Genomic DNA, 19,695 nt, shown 5'->3' with positions numbered 1-19,695 from the left:
CAGTGAGGGCCGGGTAGGAAGTGAGCCACAGAACACAGCCAAGTAACAAGTTGGCCGTTCAGGGTTAAGGGGTCTAATTTATGAGGAACGGTTGAGGAGATGATGGTAAATGGACAAAGATTAATAATGGTTTACTACCTGAAATGAGGTTTTTCTCAGAGAGAGTGATCTTTGTGATTGGGCTGCGATGAACACTAAACGTCTGAAAGAGTTGCGGACCAGATCCCACTGTCTCAGGGTGCTGCACAATCACACGGACCATTCCAGAACTTGTCCCATATGCAATCTCAATCCAGTTTCCAGTGTCGCCTAGTAGAAACAAAATTTGAATTATTAGAACTCTGAGCCCAGCGCTGAAGGATACACCACTGAAGTCGAGTCGCTTCATCATTTTTGAAGTCTAGTCGCTTTATCATTTTTTTATTTTTAGGAGCATTCCACAAACCTGCTCTGCCATTTGATAAGATTGTGGCTAATCGGATTGTGGCCTCAACCCTACTTTCATGTCTGCCCCAATATCCTTTGCCGCCCTCGTCAATCAAGGATCGTCATTTTCAGAATAACCATGAGGACGTTGGATATTACAAAGTGAGATGACATTTTTGTGAAATTGGCCACAAAACGTGTTAAGATGGATGCAGCTTAAGATGTGATTGTGGACATTTAAACTGTGGACAGTATTTAATTCTGTCATCAATATCTATTTTAACATGGACCTGAAAAAAGGAAATTTTATAACCATCAATGAAATTAACACATCCTATTGTTTCAGGATTAACCAACATTTTTCTCATCTCAATCGTGACGGACCTATTTGAATCCAGCGCCTGTGACCCTTATTCTAGACCCCCTCCCACGGTAAACATCCCAGCTGTACCAGTTTGTCCAGCCTCGTCAGAATTTTATATATTTGAATGAGATTCCCTCTCATTCTTCTAAATTCCAATGGAGGAGGACCTAGTCAACTCAGTATCTCCTCAACGCTATCCTGCCATTCCAGGAATCAGTCTGGTGAACGAGAATCTGAAATGGAATGGCCATTAAATACTGTGGCAACAAGAGCAGGTCAGAGACTAGGATCCTGCGGATAGTTCACCTCCCAAGACCCAAAGCTTATCCATCATCTCTAGACGGCACAAGTCAGGAGTGCAATGGAATACTCCCACATGCCTGGACGAGTGCAGCCCCAAGAATGTTCAAGAAGTTTGACACCATCCAACAGCCCCGCTTGATTGGCACCCCATCCACCACCTTCGACATTCATTCCCTACACCACTGATGCACAGTAGCAACTCATTAAGGCTCATTCAACAGCACCTTCCAAACTTACTACCACTATCATCTCAAAGACAAGGATAGCAAACACTTGAGAACACCACCATCACAAGGAAGTTCCCCTCCGAGCCACACACCGCCCTAATTTGAAAATATATCACCGATCCTTCGTTGTCGCTATTTCAAAATCCGGAAACTCCCTTCCTAACAGCACTGTGGGTGTACCTACACCACATGGTTCAAGAAGGGGTTCACCACCACTTTCTCAAGGGCAATAAATGTTGGCCTTCCCAGTGACCCCAAAGTCCTTGAATGAAAAAAACAATGCTAGCTAAAAAACCCAGATTGTTTCTACTCTCCTTCAGGGACGGCTAATTGATTCTTATTAACCATCTCTTCAGATTGCCCGAAGATCAAAACGAAACAGGTGAGAATGACTGTCTTGTGATTGATTGCTGTTCTCTACATTGAGATATCCATTTATTTGATCCATTTAATCGGTCTAGGCGACTGAAGACAGACAAAGCTTTGGAAGAATATAAGGAATATAGGACCAATCTGAAACGAGGAATTAAGAGGGTTAAAAGAGGTCATGAAATATCTTTAGCAAACAGGGTTAAGGAAAATCCCAAAGCCTTTTATTCATATACAAGGAGCAAGAGGGTAACTAGAGAAAGGGTTGGCCCACTCAAGGACAAAGGAGGAAAGTTATGTGTGGAGTCAGAGAAAATGGGTGAGATTATTAACGAGTATTTTGCATCGGTATTCACCGAGGAGAGGGACATGATGGATGTTGAGGTTAGGCATAGATGTTTGATTACTCTAGGTCAAGTCGACATCAGGAGGGTGGGTGTGTTGGGTATTCTAAAAGGCATTAAGGTGGACAAGTCCCCAGGTCCGGATGGGATCTATCCCAGGTTACTGAAGGAAGTGAGAGAGGGAGCAGCTGGGGCCTTAACAGATATCTTTGCAGCATCCTTGAACACGGATGAGGTACCGGAGGACTGGAGAATTGCTAATGTTGTCCCCTTGTTTAAGAAGGGTAGCAGGGATAATCCAGGTAATTATAGACCAGTGAACCTGACGTCAGTGGTAGGGAAGCTGCTGGAGAAGATACTGAGGGATAGGATCTATTCCCATTTGGAAGAAAATGGGCTTGTCAGTGATAGGCAACATGGTTTTGTGCAGGGAAGGTCATGTCTTACAAACTTAATAGAATTCTTTGAGGAAGTGACAAAGTTGATTGATGAGGGAATGGCTGTAGATGTCATATACATGGACTTCAGTAAGGCGTTTGATAAGGTTCCCCATGGTAGGCTGATGGAGAAAGTGAAGTGTCATGGGGTCCAGGGTGTACAAGCTAGATGGATAAAAAACTGGCTGGGCAACAGGAGACAGAGAGTAGTAGTGGAAGGGAGTGTCTCAAAATGGAGAACTGTGACCAGTGGTGTTCCACAGGGATCCGTGCTCGGACCACTGTTGTTTATGATATACATAAATGATCTGGCGGAAGGTATAGGTGGTCTGATTAGCAAGTTTGCAGATGACACTAAGATTGGTGGAGTAGCAGATAGTGAAGGGGACCATCAGAGAATACAGCAGAATATAGATATATTGGAGAGTTGGGCGGAGAAATGGCAGATGGAGTTCAATCCGGGCAAATGCGAGGTGATGCATTTTGGAAGATCCAATTCAAGAGTGAACTATACGGTAAATGAAAAAGCCCTGGGAAAATTGATGTACAGAGATATCTGGGTGTTCAGGTCCATTGTACCCTGAAGGTGGCAATGCAGGTCGATAGTGGTCAAGAAGGGTATTGAGTACAAGAGTTGGCAGGTCATGTTACAGTTGTATAAGACTTTGGTTCAGCCACATTTGGAATACTGCATACAGTTCTGGTCGCCACATTACCAAAAGGATGTGGATGCTTTGGAGAAGGTGCAGAGGAGGTTCACCAGGATGTTGCCTGGTATGGAGGGCGCTAGCTATGAAGAGAGGTTGAGTAGATTAGGATTATTTTCATTAGTAAGAGAAAGGTTGAGGGGGGACCTCATTGGTCTACAAAATCATGAGGTATGGACAGGGTGGATAGCAACAAGCTTTTTCTCAGAGTGGGGGATTCAATTACTGGGTTCACGAGTTCAAGGTGAGAGGGGAAAAGTTTAAGGGAGATATCGTGGAAAGTTCTTTACGCAGAGGGTGGTGGGTGCCTGGAATGCATTGCCGGCGGAGGTGGTAGAGGCGGGCACGATAGCGTCATTTAAGATGTTTCTAGACAGATACATGAATGGGCAGGGAGCAGAGGGATACAGATCCTTAGAAATTAGGTGACAGTTTTAGATAGAGGATCTGGATCGGCGCAGGCTGGGAGGGCCGAAGGGCCTGTTCCTGTGCTGTAATTTTTCTTTGCTCGTTGGCACCTTGTTTCTGGTCGCTGGTCAACACGACCACCAGCTGCTGATCTGACTTTGCTGTAACAACTGCATCCACTTGTGAAAAAGATTTAAATTTACAGGTGGCAAATTATCAGATCACCAGAATTCTCTCTCATTTATTCATAAGAACTAGGAGCAGGAGTGGGCCATTCGGCCCCTCGAGCCTGCTCCGCCATTCAATAAGATCATGGCTGACCTTCTGGTGGACTCAGCTCCACTTTCCGCCCGAACACCATAACCCTTAATTCCATTACTGTTCAAAAATCTATCTTTGCCTCAGAAACATTTAACGAGGTCACCTCAACTGCCTCCTTGGGCAGGGAATTCCACAGATTCATCACCCTTTGGGTGAAGAAGTTCCTCCTCAACTTGGTCCTAAATCTACTCCCCCTTATGTTGAGGCTGTGCCCCCTGGTTCTAGTTTTTCCCGCCAGTGGAAACAACCTTCCTGCTTCTATCCAATCTATTCCCTTCATAATTTTTATATGTTTCTTTTCGATCCCCCTTCATTCTTCTAAATTCCAATGAGTCTCGTCCCAGTCTACCCTCATAAGCCAATCCTTTCAACTCCGGAATCAACCTAGTGAACCTCCTCTGCACCCCCTCCAGTGCCAGTACATCCTTTCTCAAGTAAGGAGACCAAAACTGTACACAGTACTCCAGGTGTGGCCTCACCCACACCATATACAGCTGCAACATAAACTCCCTGCTTTTAAACTCCATCAATGAGGGACAAAATTCCATTTGCCGCCTTAATTACATGCTGCACTAAGCGGCATGATGGCGCAGTGGTTAGCACTGCTGCCTCACAGTGCTGAGATCCCAGGTTCGATCTCAGCCCCGGGTGACTGTCTGTGTGGAGTTTGCACATTCTCCCTGTGTCTCAGTGGGTCTCACCCCCACAACCCAAAGATGTGCAGGGTAGGTGGATTGGCCACGCTAAATTGCACCTTAATTGGAAAAAAAATAATTGGGCACTCTAAATTTATTTATTTTTAAATTACCTGCTGCACCTGCAAACCAACATTTTGTGATTCATGCACAAGGATACCCAGGTCCCTCTGCACGGCAGGCATGCTGCAATAATAATAGTCCATTTTGCTGTTACTCCTACCAAAATGGATGACCTCATATTTTACCAACATTGTACTCCCTCTGCCAAACCCTTGCCCACTCACCTAAACTATCTATATCCTTTTGCAGACTTTGTGTCCTCTGCACACTTTACTCTACCATTCATCTTAGTGTCACCTGCGAACTTTCACACATAATACTTGGTCCCCAACTCCAAATCATCTATGTAAATTGTAAACAACTGCAGTCCCAACACTGATCCCTGAGGCACACCACTAGCCATTTATCGCCAACCAGAAAAACACCCATTTATCCCCAATCTTTGCTTTCCTCTAATTAACCAATCCTCTACCTATGCGAATACATTACCCATATTGCTGTTCACCTTTATCTTATGTAGCAGCCTTTTGTGCTGTACCTTGTCGAATGCCTTCTGGAAATCCAGATACACCACATCCACCGGTTCCCCTTTGTCCACCACGCTAGTAATGTCCTCAAAAATTCCAGTAAATTAGTTAAACATGACTTGCCCTTCATGAACCCATGCTGCATCTGCCCAATGGGACAATTTCTATCCTGATGTCTCGCTATTTCTTCCTTGATGATAAATTCAAGCGTTTTCCCCACTCCAGAAGTTAAGTTAACCGGCCTATAGTTACACACCTTTTGTATACCTCCTTTTTTAAACAGTGGCGTCACATTTGCTGTTTTCCAATCTGCTGGAAACATCCCAGAGTCCAACGAATTTTGGTAAATTACCACGAGCGCATTTGCTATTTCCCTTGCCATCTCTTTTACGCACCCTGGGATGCATTCCATCAGGGCCAGGAGACTTGTCGACCTTTAGCCCCATTAGCTTGCCCAACACTATCTCCTTAGTGATAATGATCGTTTCTAGGTCTTCACCTGCCATAGCCTCCTTTCCAACAATTATTGGCACGTTATTTGTGTCTTCCACTGTGAAGACCAACACATCTTGGAAATCATAGCAAGGCGTTTTCCACTCAGCAAAATCCCGGAAACAGCCAAGAGATGGGCTATTGGGAGGTATCAGTTTGGAACCAAAGCATTTTTGCTCTTTGGACAGTGACATAGAGTAGGCAAACAAAGCTTTAGTTTATAATGGTGCCTCTGACAGTTCAGCACTCACTCAGTCAGGCTGTGCTGTCACAGAGCTCCACCAAGGCGGCACGGTGGTTCGCACTGGTGTCTCACAGCGACAGGGTCCCAGGTTCAATTCCCGGTTTGGGTCACTGTCTGTGTGGAGTCTGCACGTTCTCCCTGTGTCTGCGTGGGTTTCCTCCCACAGTCCAAAGATGTGCAAGTTAGGTAGATTGACCATGCTAAATTGCCCCTTAGTGTCCAAAGATGTGCAGGTTTGGTGGGGTTTCAGGGATAAGGTGGAGGAGTGGGCCAAGGTAGGATGCTCTTTCAGAGGCTCGGTGTTGACCCGATGTACAAATGGTCTCCTTCTGCACGCTAGGGATTCTATGGATTATTTCAATAAGCCAAGCTGATATATTTCAGCCAAAATGGAAGATTTAGACATTGTAAAGCAGCATTCGAATAGCAGGATAAATTATCACTCACTGGTTTTTGGGGTGAGATAGACACTGAGAGCTGTGATGGCATCTTCATAGGGATCACAGTAAAGTTCTGTAACAAGTAAATCATTGTCCTTTATCCTCAGGGGAAACTTCTGTACATCTGCAAAACAAATGTCACTCCAATTTGAGACTCCATAGAGGGAGAGATTGTCACAGGATCATTCTCGTAGAAAATGTACAGCAAGGGGATTATTCTATCCATTGCATCTGTGAGGCCATCAAGAGCCTTTCAGCCTAATCCCACATTGCAGCTCTTCCTGCATCCTGTAGGCAATAACATTTCAAGGGAAGATCTAGCTACTTTACAAATGTGATGAGATTTTTGCGACGTTTGAGGCAGAGTTTCAGACACCCTCAACCAGAATTGTTTCTAATCCCTCCACCAATGACTTAAATTCTCTGCCCCAGCTACTAACCTCTCTACTGGAGAAATTTGGCCTTCCAATCTTCTCTATTCAGGCTCCCCAATTTTATACAGCTCAACTTAACCTTCCTTCAGTCTCATCTGTCCCAAATAAACATTCTCAGGCTGTTTAATCTTTCCTCAGAGCTAAAAATCTCCATTCCTGGGAACAGTTTCGTATATCACCTCTGTAACCTCGTTAGTATGGTCACATCCTTCCTGTAACGTGGTGGTCAGAATTCTATGCAGTAACCTATTTGTTAAAATATGTTTTTAAAACATGTACACTTTTGGCATTACTCCCATTTGATTCTGTTCCTAATAGAAGGAAGTATCCCATATGATCTGTTAACCACCTTCTCTACCTTCAGGGATCTGTGGACATTCATTCCAAGGTCCCTTTGTTTCCCTACACTTCTCAATATCCAGCGTTTATGTATTGTCTTGTTTGCCTTCTTCAAACACATCACCTCACATTCTCCAGACTGAACTCCATTTGCTATGTGTTTCTGACCTGGCCAGTCCTTTGATACTGTCATAAAATCTACAAATTTCTTCCCCACAATCAACGACACAAGTTTTTGCATCGTCTTCACACCTCAATCAATGTTCCTGCAATTAAGTCTATTCTAAACCATTGAACCATGAACAGCAAGGGACCTGACTGGAAACAGCCTTTCGGGCACAAAAACATCAGCCAACCATTACCGTGCTTCATCCCAATAAGCCAATTTTGAATCCATCCTGCCAATTTCCCTGGGTTGCATAGACTTTTCCTTTTCTGACCAATTGCCAAATATTGTGAGCAGCAGCTTTTTCTAATCCCCTGTCTGAAAACCCTGTTACTGGGAATGTTCAGCTGCCTCCCTTTCCCTTCTTGGAGCCACATTTCAACAATAGCTACATCATAATTCGGAGTGTCTGCCGCAGCTCACCTGCCTTATTCACTCTTGCATTTAATTATTTTTCATCAAATCAATGAACAACCCTTTTTTAGGTTATTTTCAAAGCTTTAAATCTTCTGCCTTCAATTGAAGGTTCTGCTTCTGTTCTGAATCGATGTTCTGCTCTCCACTCCTGTGCGGAGCAAGTTTAAACCCTCCCCAATAACACTCACACCTCTCCAACCATTTTAACAGAAAGCTATTCACCTTATACAAAACCCACCTGCCCCAAACTCAGTCCTAATTCTCCAGGAATCTAAAGGCCTCCTGCCTGCATTATCTCTGCAGCCACACGTCCATCAGAACTATTCTCCTCTTTCTAGACTCCAACATGTGACCCCAAAAGCACTCCAGCGATTACCAACTTTGAGGTCAAACATTTTAATTCCTTTCTTAGCTACCTAAAATCTGCCTGCAGAACCTCATTCCTCTTTCTCCTTATGTAATTGATATCAATACAAGGACCACAACCTCGGCCCCCTCATGTCCTGCAGTGACATCCTTGAATCACATGTGTCATTGCAGGAACTATCAAATCTGCTATTCTTATTTCTTTCCGAAACTTCGTCCCCGCCCCCACTTCCTGTGCAGCTGAACCCCCATGATGCTGTGGATGTGACTCTGCATCCCTGAGAGGAACTGTCATTCTCATTATTGTTCACAACTAAATCCAGGTTGGAGAGTCAGATGCACTCGGGTGACTCCTGCACTACCTGCTTAGTCCTTCGACAGTCTAGTTGTGACTCCCTGCATACCCTATGCTGCAGGATGACATCTATAAACATGCTACCCATTAAATCTGCAACCTTTTAAATCAGTCACACCAGCTGCTGCTCAAGTTCCTGCTCACTTTACACTTTGCATTTAATTAATTACTTTATTTAAATTAAACATTGACATGTAGGAACCACTACATGTTCTAAAGATGTCAAGCAGCACCTCCACTGCATGGGCAAGGAATTTCAAACCTTCTCACTTTGTCCCAACACGATTATCTGATGTTGTCAGGATTACAGAAAACCCCAATGTTTCATTGCACAAAGAAGAAAGAATCACTGAATGATAGCACCCAGAAATCTGGGGCAGGCAGAGTGGGTAAGGGATCAAAAGAGAAATGTTTCACTTACCAATATAGTAAATGGATCCATTATTACACCCAAGGATGAGCAATGACCCAGCTGTGTCGTAACTGTTTATTGGAACTACATCCTGAATCTGTGTGAGAAACGAACTGTGAGGCAAGAGAGAGTGAGCAGCAAAGGGGGAGATAGAGTTAGAGAGTTAGAGAGTTACTACCTGCCAGTGTTTGGTGACTGCGTTCCACACACCAACTTTACCAGTGTGACTTGTTGCAATCAGTTGATTACCCACAAAGAACAAAGATTCCACTGGGACTCCAAGGCTAAAGATTCCTGCAGGGAGACGGGGATGGTGGAAAAGAAGAGGAGAAGAGGTCACAAATCAGGATATCAGCAACTTCGATCTTCTGACGAAAGTTCATTGGTCTGAAACATTAACTTTGTTCCATTTCCTTCAGATTCTCCCAGAGCGGAATTTGAATGCAGTAGGAATAAAAAGATGAAACATTTTTATCTTTGCTAGTAGATTGCAAGTACTGTTCCCACAGGCACTGATTCTCACGGGGGTATGGGCCCCAAATACTTGCCACCTGTTCCAATTCACCATTGTTTGCATGTTTGCTGAAATAACGACAACCACAAAAATAAATCATTGCAGATGTTGGACACCAGAAAGTACAGAAAAAACTCAGCAGCTTTGGCAGCATCTGTGGAGAGAGAAACTAGTTAACATTTTGAATCCTGTGTTGTTGAGAGGGGGTTGGGATGATGGTAAATGACTGTCCTGGAAACAATGGTTTGATGTTTGTTTGAGGTCATAATCTGGGGTAGGTGGGAGTGTCTGAGAGTTGGCACAAAGCCTCTGTAAGGTAGAGGTCATTATGCCAGACACAAATAGCACCATCTTTATCAGTGGGTTTGATTACAAAGTCAGTGTTAGACCGGAGAGAAGGGAAGAGTGAAGCAAGTTCAAAGGGAGATAAGATGGAGTGGGTGAGAGGGCAGAGAAATGAAGATACTGATGTCACGCTGACCGAGCAGGCGTCCAGGTGGCGGGGAGCGTGAACTGGAGCCATTCAGCAATTTTACTTTCAATTTCCACACCTGTCACCCTCACAGTCCATCTCCAATACTTTCCTTCCCTTCCTTGACTTCTTAGCCCATCTGAGAAATGAAGACACACAAAATGGGAGCAGTCCGTATACATGAATTTTAGGAAGGCGTTTGATAAGGTTCCCCATGGACGGCTCATGAAGAAAGTAAGGAGGTGTGGGATCGAGGGAAATTTGGCCAATTGGATGAGTAACTGGCTATCACATAGAAGACAGAGGGTGGTGGTGGATGGAAAATTTTCAGACTGGAGACCAGTTACCAGCGGTGTACCACAGGGATCAGTGCTGGGTCCTCTGCTATTTGTGATTTTTATCAATGACTTGGAGGAGGGGGCTGAAGGGTGGGTCAGTAAATTTGCCGACGACACCAAGATTGGTGGAGTAGTGGATGAGGTGGAGGGCTGTTGTAGGCTGCAAAGAGGCATTGATAGGATGCAGAGCTGGGCCGAAAAATGGCAGATGGAGTTTAACCCTGATAAGTGCGAGGTGATTCATTTCGGTAGGAAAAATTTGAATGCGGATTACAGGGTCAACGGCAGGGTTCTGAGAAATGTGGAGGAACAGAGAGATCTTGGGGTTCATGTCCACAGATCTCTGAAAGTTGCCACCCAAGTAGATAGAGCCTTGAAGAAGGCCGATAGTGTGTTAGCGTTTATTAACAGGGGGCTTGAGTTTAAGAGCTGCGGGGTTATGCTGCAACTGTACATGACCCTGGTGAGACCACATTTGGAGTAGTGTGTGCAGTTCTGGTCACCTCACTATAGGAAGGGTGTGGAAGCATTGGAAAGGGTGCCAAGGAGATTTACCAGGATGCTGCCTGGTTTGGAGGGTAGGTCTTATTAGGAAAGGCTGAGGGAGCGAGGGCTTTTCTCTTTGGAGCGGAGGAGGATGAGAGACGACTTAATAGAGGTGTATAAGATGATGAGGGGGATAGATAGAGTGGACGTTCAGAGACTATTTCCTCGGGTGGATGTAGCTGTTACAAGGGGGCATAACTATAAGGTTCGGGGTGGGAGATATAGGAGGGATGTCCGAGGTAGGTTCTTTACTCAGAGAGTGGTTAGGGTGTGGAATGGACTGCCTGCTGTGATAGTGGAGTCGGACACTTTAGGAACTTTCAAGCGATTATTGGATAGGCACATGGAGGACACCAGAATGACAGGGAGTGGGATAGCTTGATCTTGGTTTCGGACAACATCGAGGGCCGAAGGGCCTGTTCTGTGCTGTACTGTTCTAAGTTCTAGAGGGAGGCCATTCAGCCCATTGGACCTGCTCCGATAGAAGATCATGGTTGGTCTGTTAGAGTTTTGAATTCCACGTTCCCATCTACCCCCAATAACCGTGGGCCTGAATTTTATGTTTGGAGTCTGCCCGAAGTTGGCATGAGCAGGGGTGGATGTGAAACATGAGTCTTAAACATAAAGGTCTCCCGGCCATATGACCCGCCCACCCACCGACCATAAAGACAGACTTGCAACTGCTGTTTGTTCAATTCAAACTGGCTTCTTGATTGTCAGCAAGCACGTGTCTGACTCACGTGTGCGTCCAACACTAGAATATCACGCGAGGGTGCAATGATGTCAGGGCACACACCCGGTGCCTTCGCATGCACTTTGTAATTGAAAATATGGAAAGATATGTAATTTGAAACATGGAAGTCTGGCAATACCTGATCTAAGAAACATGAGAGAATGTCGGGGAAAATCCCACAAAGGGTTAACAGCAGTCGGAGGAGAGGATTGTAAAATGCAGATAGCCTTAGTCAAGCAGGCTTAGCAAACAAAACAAGGTCTTTCAAGACACAATCAAGTGAATTTTAGTATACAGCTAAAAGCAATGTTTTGCACCTCCTTTTGAAGTTAGGTAAGCAGATGGAAAAGAATGGATAAGGTTTTCAGTTGAATTAGGTGACAAATGTTTAAATGTGAGGCAAGTCTTTGAACTCACAACCGACTGAATTTTTAGTATAAAGCTAAAAGCAATATTTCACACCTTCATTGAAGTTAAGTAAGCAGATGGAAAAGAATGGATGAGGTTTTCAGTTGAATTAGGTGACAAATGTATAGGTGTGAAGTTCTGCTGACATCAGGTAATTTAAAGAAAGCTGGAGACAACAAGAACACATATTAGACCCAAATCAAAGTCTAAATTATGATCTGGGGACACAATTTGATAATAATAAAACAATAGAAATGACAGGAATCAAAAGTCACACCACTTTGAAATCAAAGCATTTTTGAACATCACAAAGGATACAATGTAATCAGAGATCCACGAGATGAGGTCATGCTCAAAATGAATACTTAGTCGTGTTTGAAAAATTTAGATTAAAGGTACTTTTTACAATCTAAGTGAAATAAAAGTTACTTTACAATAAAGTCATAAAAACTTAATAACTGCTAGAACAAAGAAAATGACAGCACAGGAACAGGCCCTACCAGCCTGCGCCGATCCAGGCCCTTTATCTAAACCTGTCTTCTATTTTCCAGGGATCTACTTCCATCTGTTCCCCGCCCGTTCATATATCTGTCTAGATGCATCTTAAATGATGCTATTGTGCCCGCCTCTACCACCTCCGCTGGCAGAGCGTTCCAGGCACCCACCACCCTCTGCGTAAAAAACTTACCACGCACATCTCCCTTAAACTTTCCCCCTCACCTTGAAATCGTGACCCCTTGTAATTGACACCCCCACTCTTGAAAAAGCTGGTTGCTATCCACCCTGTCCATACCTCTCGTAATTTTGTAGACCTCAATCAGGTACCCCCTCAACCTCCGTCTTTCCAACAAAAGCAATCCTAATCTACTCAACCTTTCTTCATAGCTAGCACCCTCCATACCAGGCAACATCCTGGTGAACCTCCTCTGCACCCTCTCTAAAGCATCCACATCCTTCTGGTAATGTGGCGACCAGAACTGCACGCAGTATTCCAAATGTGGCCTAACCAAAGTCCTATACAACTGTAATATGACCTGTCGACTCTTGTACTCAATACCCCGTCCGATGAAGGCAAGCATGCTGTATGCCTTCTTGACCACTCTATCGACCTGTGTTGCCACCTTCAGGGTACAATGGACCTGAACTCCCAGATCTCTCTGTACATCAATTTTCCCCAAGACTCTTCCATTGACCGTATAGTCCGCTCTGGAATTAAATCTTCCAAAATGCATCACCTCGCATTTGCCTGGATTGAACTCCATCTGCCATTTCTCTGCCCAACTCTCCAATTTATCTATATTTTGCTGTATTCTCTGACAGTCCTCCTCGCTATCTGCAACTCCACTAATCTTAGTATCATCTGCAAACTTGCTAATCAGACCACCTATACTATCGTCCAGATCATTTATGTATATCACAAACAACAGTGGTCCGAGCATGGATCCCTGTGGACCACCACTAGTCACCTTTCTCCATTTTGAGACACTCCCTTCCACCACTACTCTCTGTCTCCTGTTACCAAGCCAGTTCTTTATCCATCTAGCTAGTACACTCTGAACCCCATACGACTTCACTTTTTCCATCAACCTGCCATGGGAAACTTTATCAAATGCCTTATTGAAGTCCATGTATATGACATCTACAGCCCTTCCCTCATCAATTAACGTTGTCACTTCCTCAAAGAATTCTATTAGGTTTGTAAGACATGACCTTCCCTGCACAAAACCATGCTGCCTATCACTGATAAGTCTATTTTCTTCCAAATGTGAATAGATCCTATCCCTCAGTATCTTCAACAGTTTGCCTACCACTGATGTCAAGCTCATAGGTCTATAATTCCCTGGATTATCCCTGCTACCCTTCTTAAACAAAGGGACAACATTAGCAATTCTCCAGTCCTCCGGGACCTCACCCGTGCTCAAGAATGCTGCAAAGATATCTGGAAAGGCCCCAGCTATTTCGTCCCTCGCATCCCTCAGTAACCTGGGATAGATCCCATCCGGACCTGGGGACTTGTCCACCTTAATGCCTCTTAGAATACCCAAAACTTCTCCCTTCCTTATGCCAACTTGACCTAGATTATTTAAATATCTATCCCTAGCCTCAACATCCGCCATGTCCCTCTCCTTGGTGAATAACGATGCAAAGTATTCATTAAGAATCTCACCCATTTCCTCTGACTCCACGCATAAATTCCCTGTTTTGTCTTTGAGTGGGCCAATCCTTTCTCTAGTTACCCTCTTGCTCCTTCTATACGAATAAAAGGCTTTGGGATTTTCCTTAACCCTGTTAGCCAAAGGTATTTCATGACGCCTTTTAGCCCTCTTTATTGCGCGTTTGAAATTTGTCCTACCTTCCCGATATTCCTCCAAAGCTTCATCAGTTTTAAGTCGCCTAGATCTTATGTATGCTTCCTTTTTCATCTTAGCTAGTCTCACAATTCCACCCGTCACCAATGGTTCCCTAATCTTGCCATTTTTTCCCCTCATTTTCACAGGGACATGTCTGTCCTGCACTCTAATCAACCTTTCCTTAAAAGACTCCCACATTTCAAATGTGGATTTACCCTTAAAGAGCTGCTCCCAATCCATATCCCTAGCTCCTGCCAAATTTTGTTAAACTTGGCCTTTCCCCAATTTAGCACTCTTCCTTTAGGACCACTCTGGTCTTTGTCCACGAGTATTCTAAAACTTACGGAATTGTGATCGCTATTCCGAAAGTAATCACCGACTGAAACTTCAACCACCTGGCCGGGATCATTCCCCAATACCAGGTACAGTATGGGCCCTTCCAGAGTTGGACTATTTACATACTGCTCTAAAAAGCTCTCCTGGATGCTCCTTACAAATTCTGCTCCATCTACGCCTCCAACACTACACGAGTCCCATTCAATGTTGGGGAAGTTAAAATCTCTCATCACGACCACCCTATTGCTCCTACATTTTTCTATAATCTGTCTACATATTTGTACCTCTACTTCACGCTCGCTTTTGGGAGGCCTGTAGTAAAGTCCCAACAATGTTACTGCACCCTTCCTATTTCTTAGCTCTACCCATATTGCCTCAGTGCTCGAATCCTCCATCGTGCCCTCCTTAATCATAGCTGTGATATCATCTCTGACCAGTAATCCAACTCCTCCACCCCTTTTACCTCCCTCTCTATCCCTCCTGAAGCATCTATACCCTGGGATATAGAAGGGGGATATAAACCCTAAGAAAGGGGACAACCAGCAGAGTTAGCTCGGTCATGGGAAAGATAAGAGCATAGCAACCGAGCAGAACAGCGAATCCATCGGAGAAAGACCAAAAGCGAAAGAAGAGAGAGAGCCAGCTCTCGTAGCTCGGTACATGGGAAAGATAGAGCGTAGCAACCGAGCAGAACAGCGAATCCATCTGAGAAAGACCAAAAGCTAAAGAAGAGAGATTGTCAAGGTGGACCTGAAGGTCTCTCCAACCAACGAAGAGAATCCAGAAACAAGATCTTTTTACTTTTCTGTAAAGACAGTGATTGCATCTTTTAAAAGAAAAAATACAATAAAATAACTTTAAAGTTTTAACCTGAAACAGTGGTTATTACAAAGTCTACTTTACTTACTTTTCAACGCGGGACCCAGGATCGATGCTACTAAGTGGTAAGTAAATGAAATCTTCTGTGAAGGTATGGGTTATACCGGGGGTAACTTGAAAACATAGTTTGACCTGAATAGCACCCACCTGAGTCTGCATAGGAGTCAGGGAGTGAGAATCCCTGTTCACTATTTAGAATGTTGACCCTTCTTGGTATAGGGGGATTTCTAAGAATAGTGGTGAGTTTTTAAACTTCAACTTCCAGGTCAAACATACGTCTGCCCAAGCAACAGAAAATTCTGGCCCTGGATTCTCTTACCCAACCACAATGTATCTACTTGTGCCTTAAAAATGTCAATCACCCCACCGGCAGAGATTCCAAAGTCACACAAAACTCAAGAGAAAATAATTCTCCTCACCTCTGTCCCATAAGGGTGATCCCTAATTTATAAACAGTGCTCCCGAGTTATGGGCTCACCCAAAAGAGGAAACGTCATTTCCATGTCCACCTTCTCAAGACTTTCAGGATCTTATAACTTCAATCGAGTCACCCCTCACCCTTCTAAACTCCAGTGGAAACAAACCTAGACAGTCCAATCACCCACGATAGCACAGTGGTTAGCGCTGTTCGATTCCCAGCTTGGCTCACTGGCGGAGTCTGTACGTTCTCCCAGTGTCTGCGTGGGTTTCCTCCGGGTGCTCCGGTTTCCCCCCACAAGTCCTGAAAGATGTGCTGTTAGGTGAATTGGACATTCTGAATTCTCCCTCAGTGTACCCGAACAGGCACCGGAATGTGGTGACGAGGGGACTTTCTCAGTAACTTCATTGCGGTGTTAATGTAAACCTACTTGTGACAATAATAAAGATTATTGTTATATCTGTCCTTGTCCTGCTGCAATGTTCCAGTGAAGGCCCAGTGTAAACTGGAGGATCAGCACCTCATCGTCCGATTAGGCACTTTACAGCCTTAACATTGAGATCAACAACTTCAGCCTTGTGAACCCTGTCCTACATGAGCCAGTTTGAATCTTATTCTCATTGACTGACAGAATCATAGAATTTAGAATTTACAGTGCAGGAGGCCATTCAGCCCATCGGGTCTGCATCGGTCTTTGGAAAGAGCACGCTGCCAAGCCCACACCCCCACCCACCCAGAGCCCACACCCTACCCTACCCCACCCCACCCCCACCCCACCACCAACCCCCACACCCCACCCTACCTCCACACCCCCACCCTGCCCCAACCCCCACCCCACCACCCTACCCCCACACCCTACCCCCACACCCCCACCCACCCAGAGCCCACACCCCCACCCCACCACCAACCCCCACACCTCCACCCTACCCCCACACCCCACCCTTACCCCCACCCCACCACCCTTCCCCCACCCTACCCCCACACCCCACCCTACCTCCACACCCCCACCCTGCCCCAACCCACCACCCTACCCCACCACCCTACCCCCACACCCCACCCCTCCCACCCCACCAACCCCCACACCTCCACCCTACCCCCACACCCCACCACCCTTCCCCCACACCCTACCTCCACACCCCCACACCCTACCCCCACACCTCCACCCTACCCCCACACCTCCACACCCCCCACCCCACCACCCTACCCCCTACCTCCACACCCCAACCCCCTACCTCCACACCCCAACCCCCACCCCCACACCTCCACCCTACCCCCACACCTCCACCCTACCCCCACACCTCCACCCTACCCCCACACCTCCACCCTACCCCCACACCTCCACCCTACCCCCACACCTCCACCCTACCCCCACACCTCCACCCTACCCCCACACCTCCACCCTACCCCCACACCTCCACCCTACCCCCACACCTCCACCCTACCCCCACACCTCCACCCTACCCCCACACCTCCACCCTACCCCCACACCTCCACCCTACCCCCACACCTCCACCCTACCCCCACACCTCCACCCTACCCCCACACCTCCACCCTACCCCCACACCTCCACCCTACCCCCACACCTCCACCCTACCCCCACACCTCCACCCTACCCCCACACCTCCACCCTACCCCCACACCTCCACCCTGCCCCCACACCTCCACCCTGCCCCCACACCTCCACCCTGCCCCCACACCTCCACCCTACCCCCACACCTCCACCCTACCCCCACACCTCCACCCTACCCCCACACCTCCACCCTACCCCCACACCTCCACCCTACCCCCACACCTCCACCCTACCCCCACACCTCCACCCTACCCCCACACCTCCACCCTACCCCCACACCTCCACCCTACCCCCACACCTCCACCCTACCCCCACACCTCCACCCTACCCCCACACCTCCACCCTACCCCCACACCTCCACCCTACCCCCACACCTCCACCCTACCCCCACACCTCCACCCTACCCCCACACCTCCACCCTACCCCCACACCTCCACCCTACCCCCACACCTCCACCCTACCCCCACACCTCCACCCTACCCCCACACCCTTACCCCCACACCCTTACCCCCACCCTACCCCCACCCCACCACCCTTCCCCCACCCCACCACAATACCCCCACCCCCCTACTCTACCCCCACCCTACTTCCACACCCCCACAATACCCCCACCCCACCACACTTCCCCCACCCCCACCCTACCCCCACACCCCCACCCCACCTACACCTCCACCTTACCCCCACCCTACTCCCACCCCACCACCCTACCCCACACCTCCACACCCCCACCCTACCCCCACACCCCCACCCTACCCTATCCCCACAACTCAGTAACCCCACCCAACCTTTTTGGACACTAAGGGCAATTTATGGTGGTCAATCCATCTAACCTGCACATCTTTGGACTGTGGGAGGAAACCGGAGCACCCGGAGGAAACCCACGCACACACGGGGAGAACGCGCAAACTCCACACAGACAGTGACCCAAGTCGTGAATCGAACCTGGGGCCCTGGAGCTGTGAGACAGCAGTGCTAACCACTGTGCTAACCACTATGCTACCGTGCTGCCCATTTTTTGTGTTTTCAGAGCTGACCTTTATTCTGCTTTTAACACCTTCTTTGGACCAATGATTTGTTTTTTTATTATTGCCATTATCACCCTCTTAGCCTAATGTTCTAGAATACCTTCAGTTTTTAACCTCCCGTAGCCTCTAACCTAACTGTGACCTTCCCTTTCCCCCCATCTGCTCCACCTCCCATCCCATCCCTTATTCAATGCATGAAAACCCGGGACATTTATATCTCTCCTCAGTTCTGAAAAGTCATATTGGACTTGAAATGTTGATTTGGTTTCCCTCTTCACAACAGATGGGCAGGGGGGGGGGGGCTGTACATTGATCACGGCCAGAGTCTCTATCTGACCTGTGACTCAGTATCAGAGCAAAACCAGTTTCTGCTGATGGCTTTGTAGTTGGGTATGGGTAACAGGTTCTATAGCCCAAGGGTTGGTATAGTGACCATATTTCACGATTAAAATAGCAACATGCAGGATACCAGACCCCGTTGCAAATTCTCTTGTGAAGCAGTAAATTGAAGCAGTCACTGTACCGATCTCGTTTCCACTGCCGCCTTCATGAATGGCCCACAGGATAATCTCGCTGCAAGAGGCCACGGCCACCATCTTGTCATTGTCGCCCAGGGAACCGCCCATGACTTTAGCATTCAGTGCCACCCTCTCAATGACCCAGTCTAGACGGGGGCTGGAGAAGACTTGCTGCCAGCCCGATGACTCCTTCAATCTGTGTGGTGAAAAACAGAAAAGGGTGAGAACCAACAAGCATTGAGAGAAATGTCTGTAATCTCCTGATGTCAGAGGCTCAACCCCAGGTCCAGAGAGTGCAACAGGATGGAAAAGGAAAGGAGAAAAAAAATAGACGAATGAGGAAGAGTGAGATGCCATGAAGTTTGAGTTTTGCACACTCACCTGTAACACACCACAAACTGCGTGTAAACTACTGCAATCCAGTTGTGATGCCCGCGAATAATCCGTACCATCCCAGGGTGGGCCGTCAAACCTGCTTCGGGAGGGGGAAGGAGGTTAGAATGACACAAGCAAATTCACTACTTCAGTTTTACAGACCTGTTGAGTACCTACACTTTCGCTGACCAAATGTTTCTCTTGATTTCAATCCTAATTAATTACTATTTCGGCATTTAGGAAAAGTGAGCAGCTGCTTCACAGACCAGGCGAATTCCTGCTCCCATCCATCAACTTCACTCAGCCTCTTTGCCAGCAGAAGCACGAGAATGCCAACTGGTCTCAGGGTCCTGGGT

General features: G+C 46.7%; 1 protein-coding gene across 2 annotated transcripts in view; it reads right to left on the bottom strand.

Annotated features, from left to right (window-relative positions):
- The window catches only part of shkbp1 (SH3KBP1 binding protein 1), a 63,579-nt gene that overhangs the window by 11,790 nt on the left and 32,094 nt on the right, over positions 1-19,695 (bottom strand). Inside the window, exons 8-13 of one of the 2 annotated variants that reach the window (XM_072489890.1) lie at positions 19,346-19,439; positions 18,970-19,160; positions 9,035-9,150; positions 8,866-8,953; positions 6,375-6,491; positions 139-309 (exon numbers count right to left, since the gene is read on the bottom strand). In XM_072489890.1, the coding sequence (XP_072345991.1) occupies positions 139-309; positions 6,375-6,491; positions 8,866-8,953; positions 9,035-9,150; positions 18,970-19,160; positions 19,346-19,439 (777 nt within the window). The remainder of the gene's footprint in view (positions 1-138; positions 310-6,374; positions 6,492-8,865; positions 8,954-9,034; positions 9,151-18,969; positions 19,161-19,345; positions 19,440-19,695) is intronic. The other variant, XM_072489891.1, reaches the window with a different exon arrangement.

Source organism: Scyliorhinus torazame, chromosome 25, assembly GCF_047496885.1.
Source record: "Scyliorhinus torazame isolate Kashiwa2021f chromosome 25, sScyTor2.1, whole genome shotgun sequence".
Lineage (NCBI taxonomy): Eukaryota > Metazoa > Chordata > Chondrichthyes > Carcharhiniformes > Scyliorhinidae > Scyliorhinus > Scyliorhinus torazame.
This window is presented reverse-complemented; position numbering and strand designations above follow the sequence as displayed.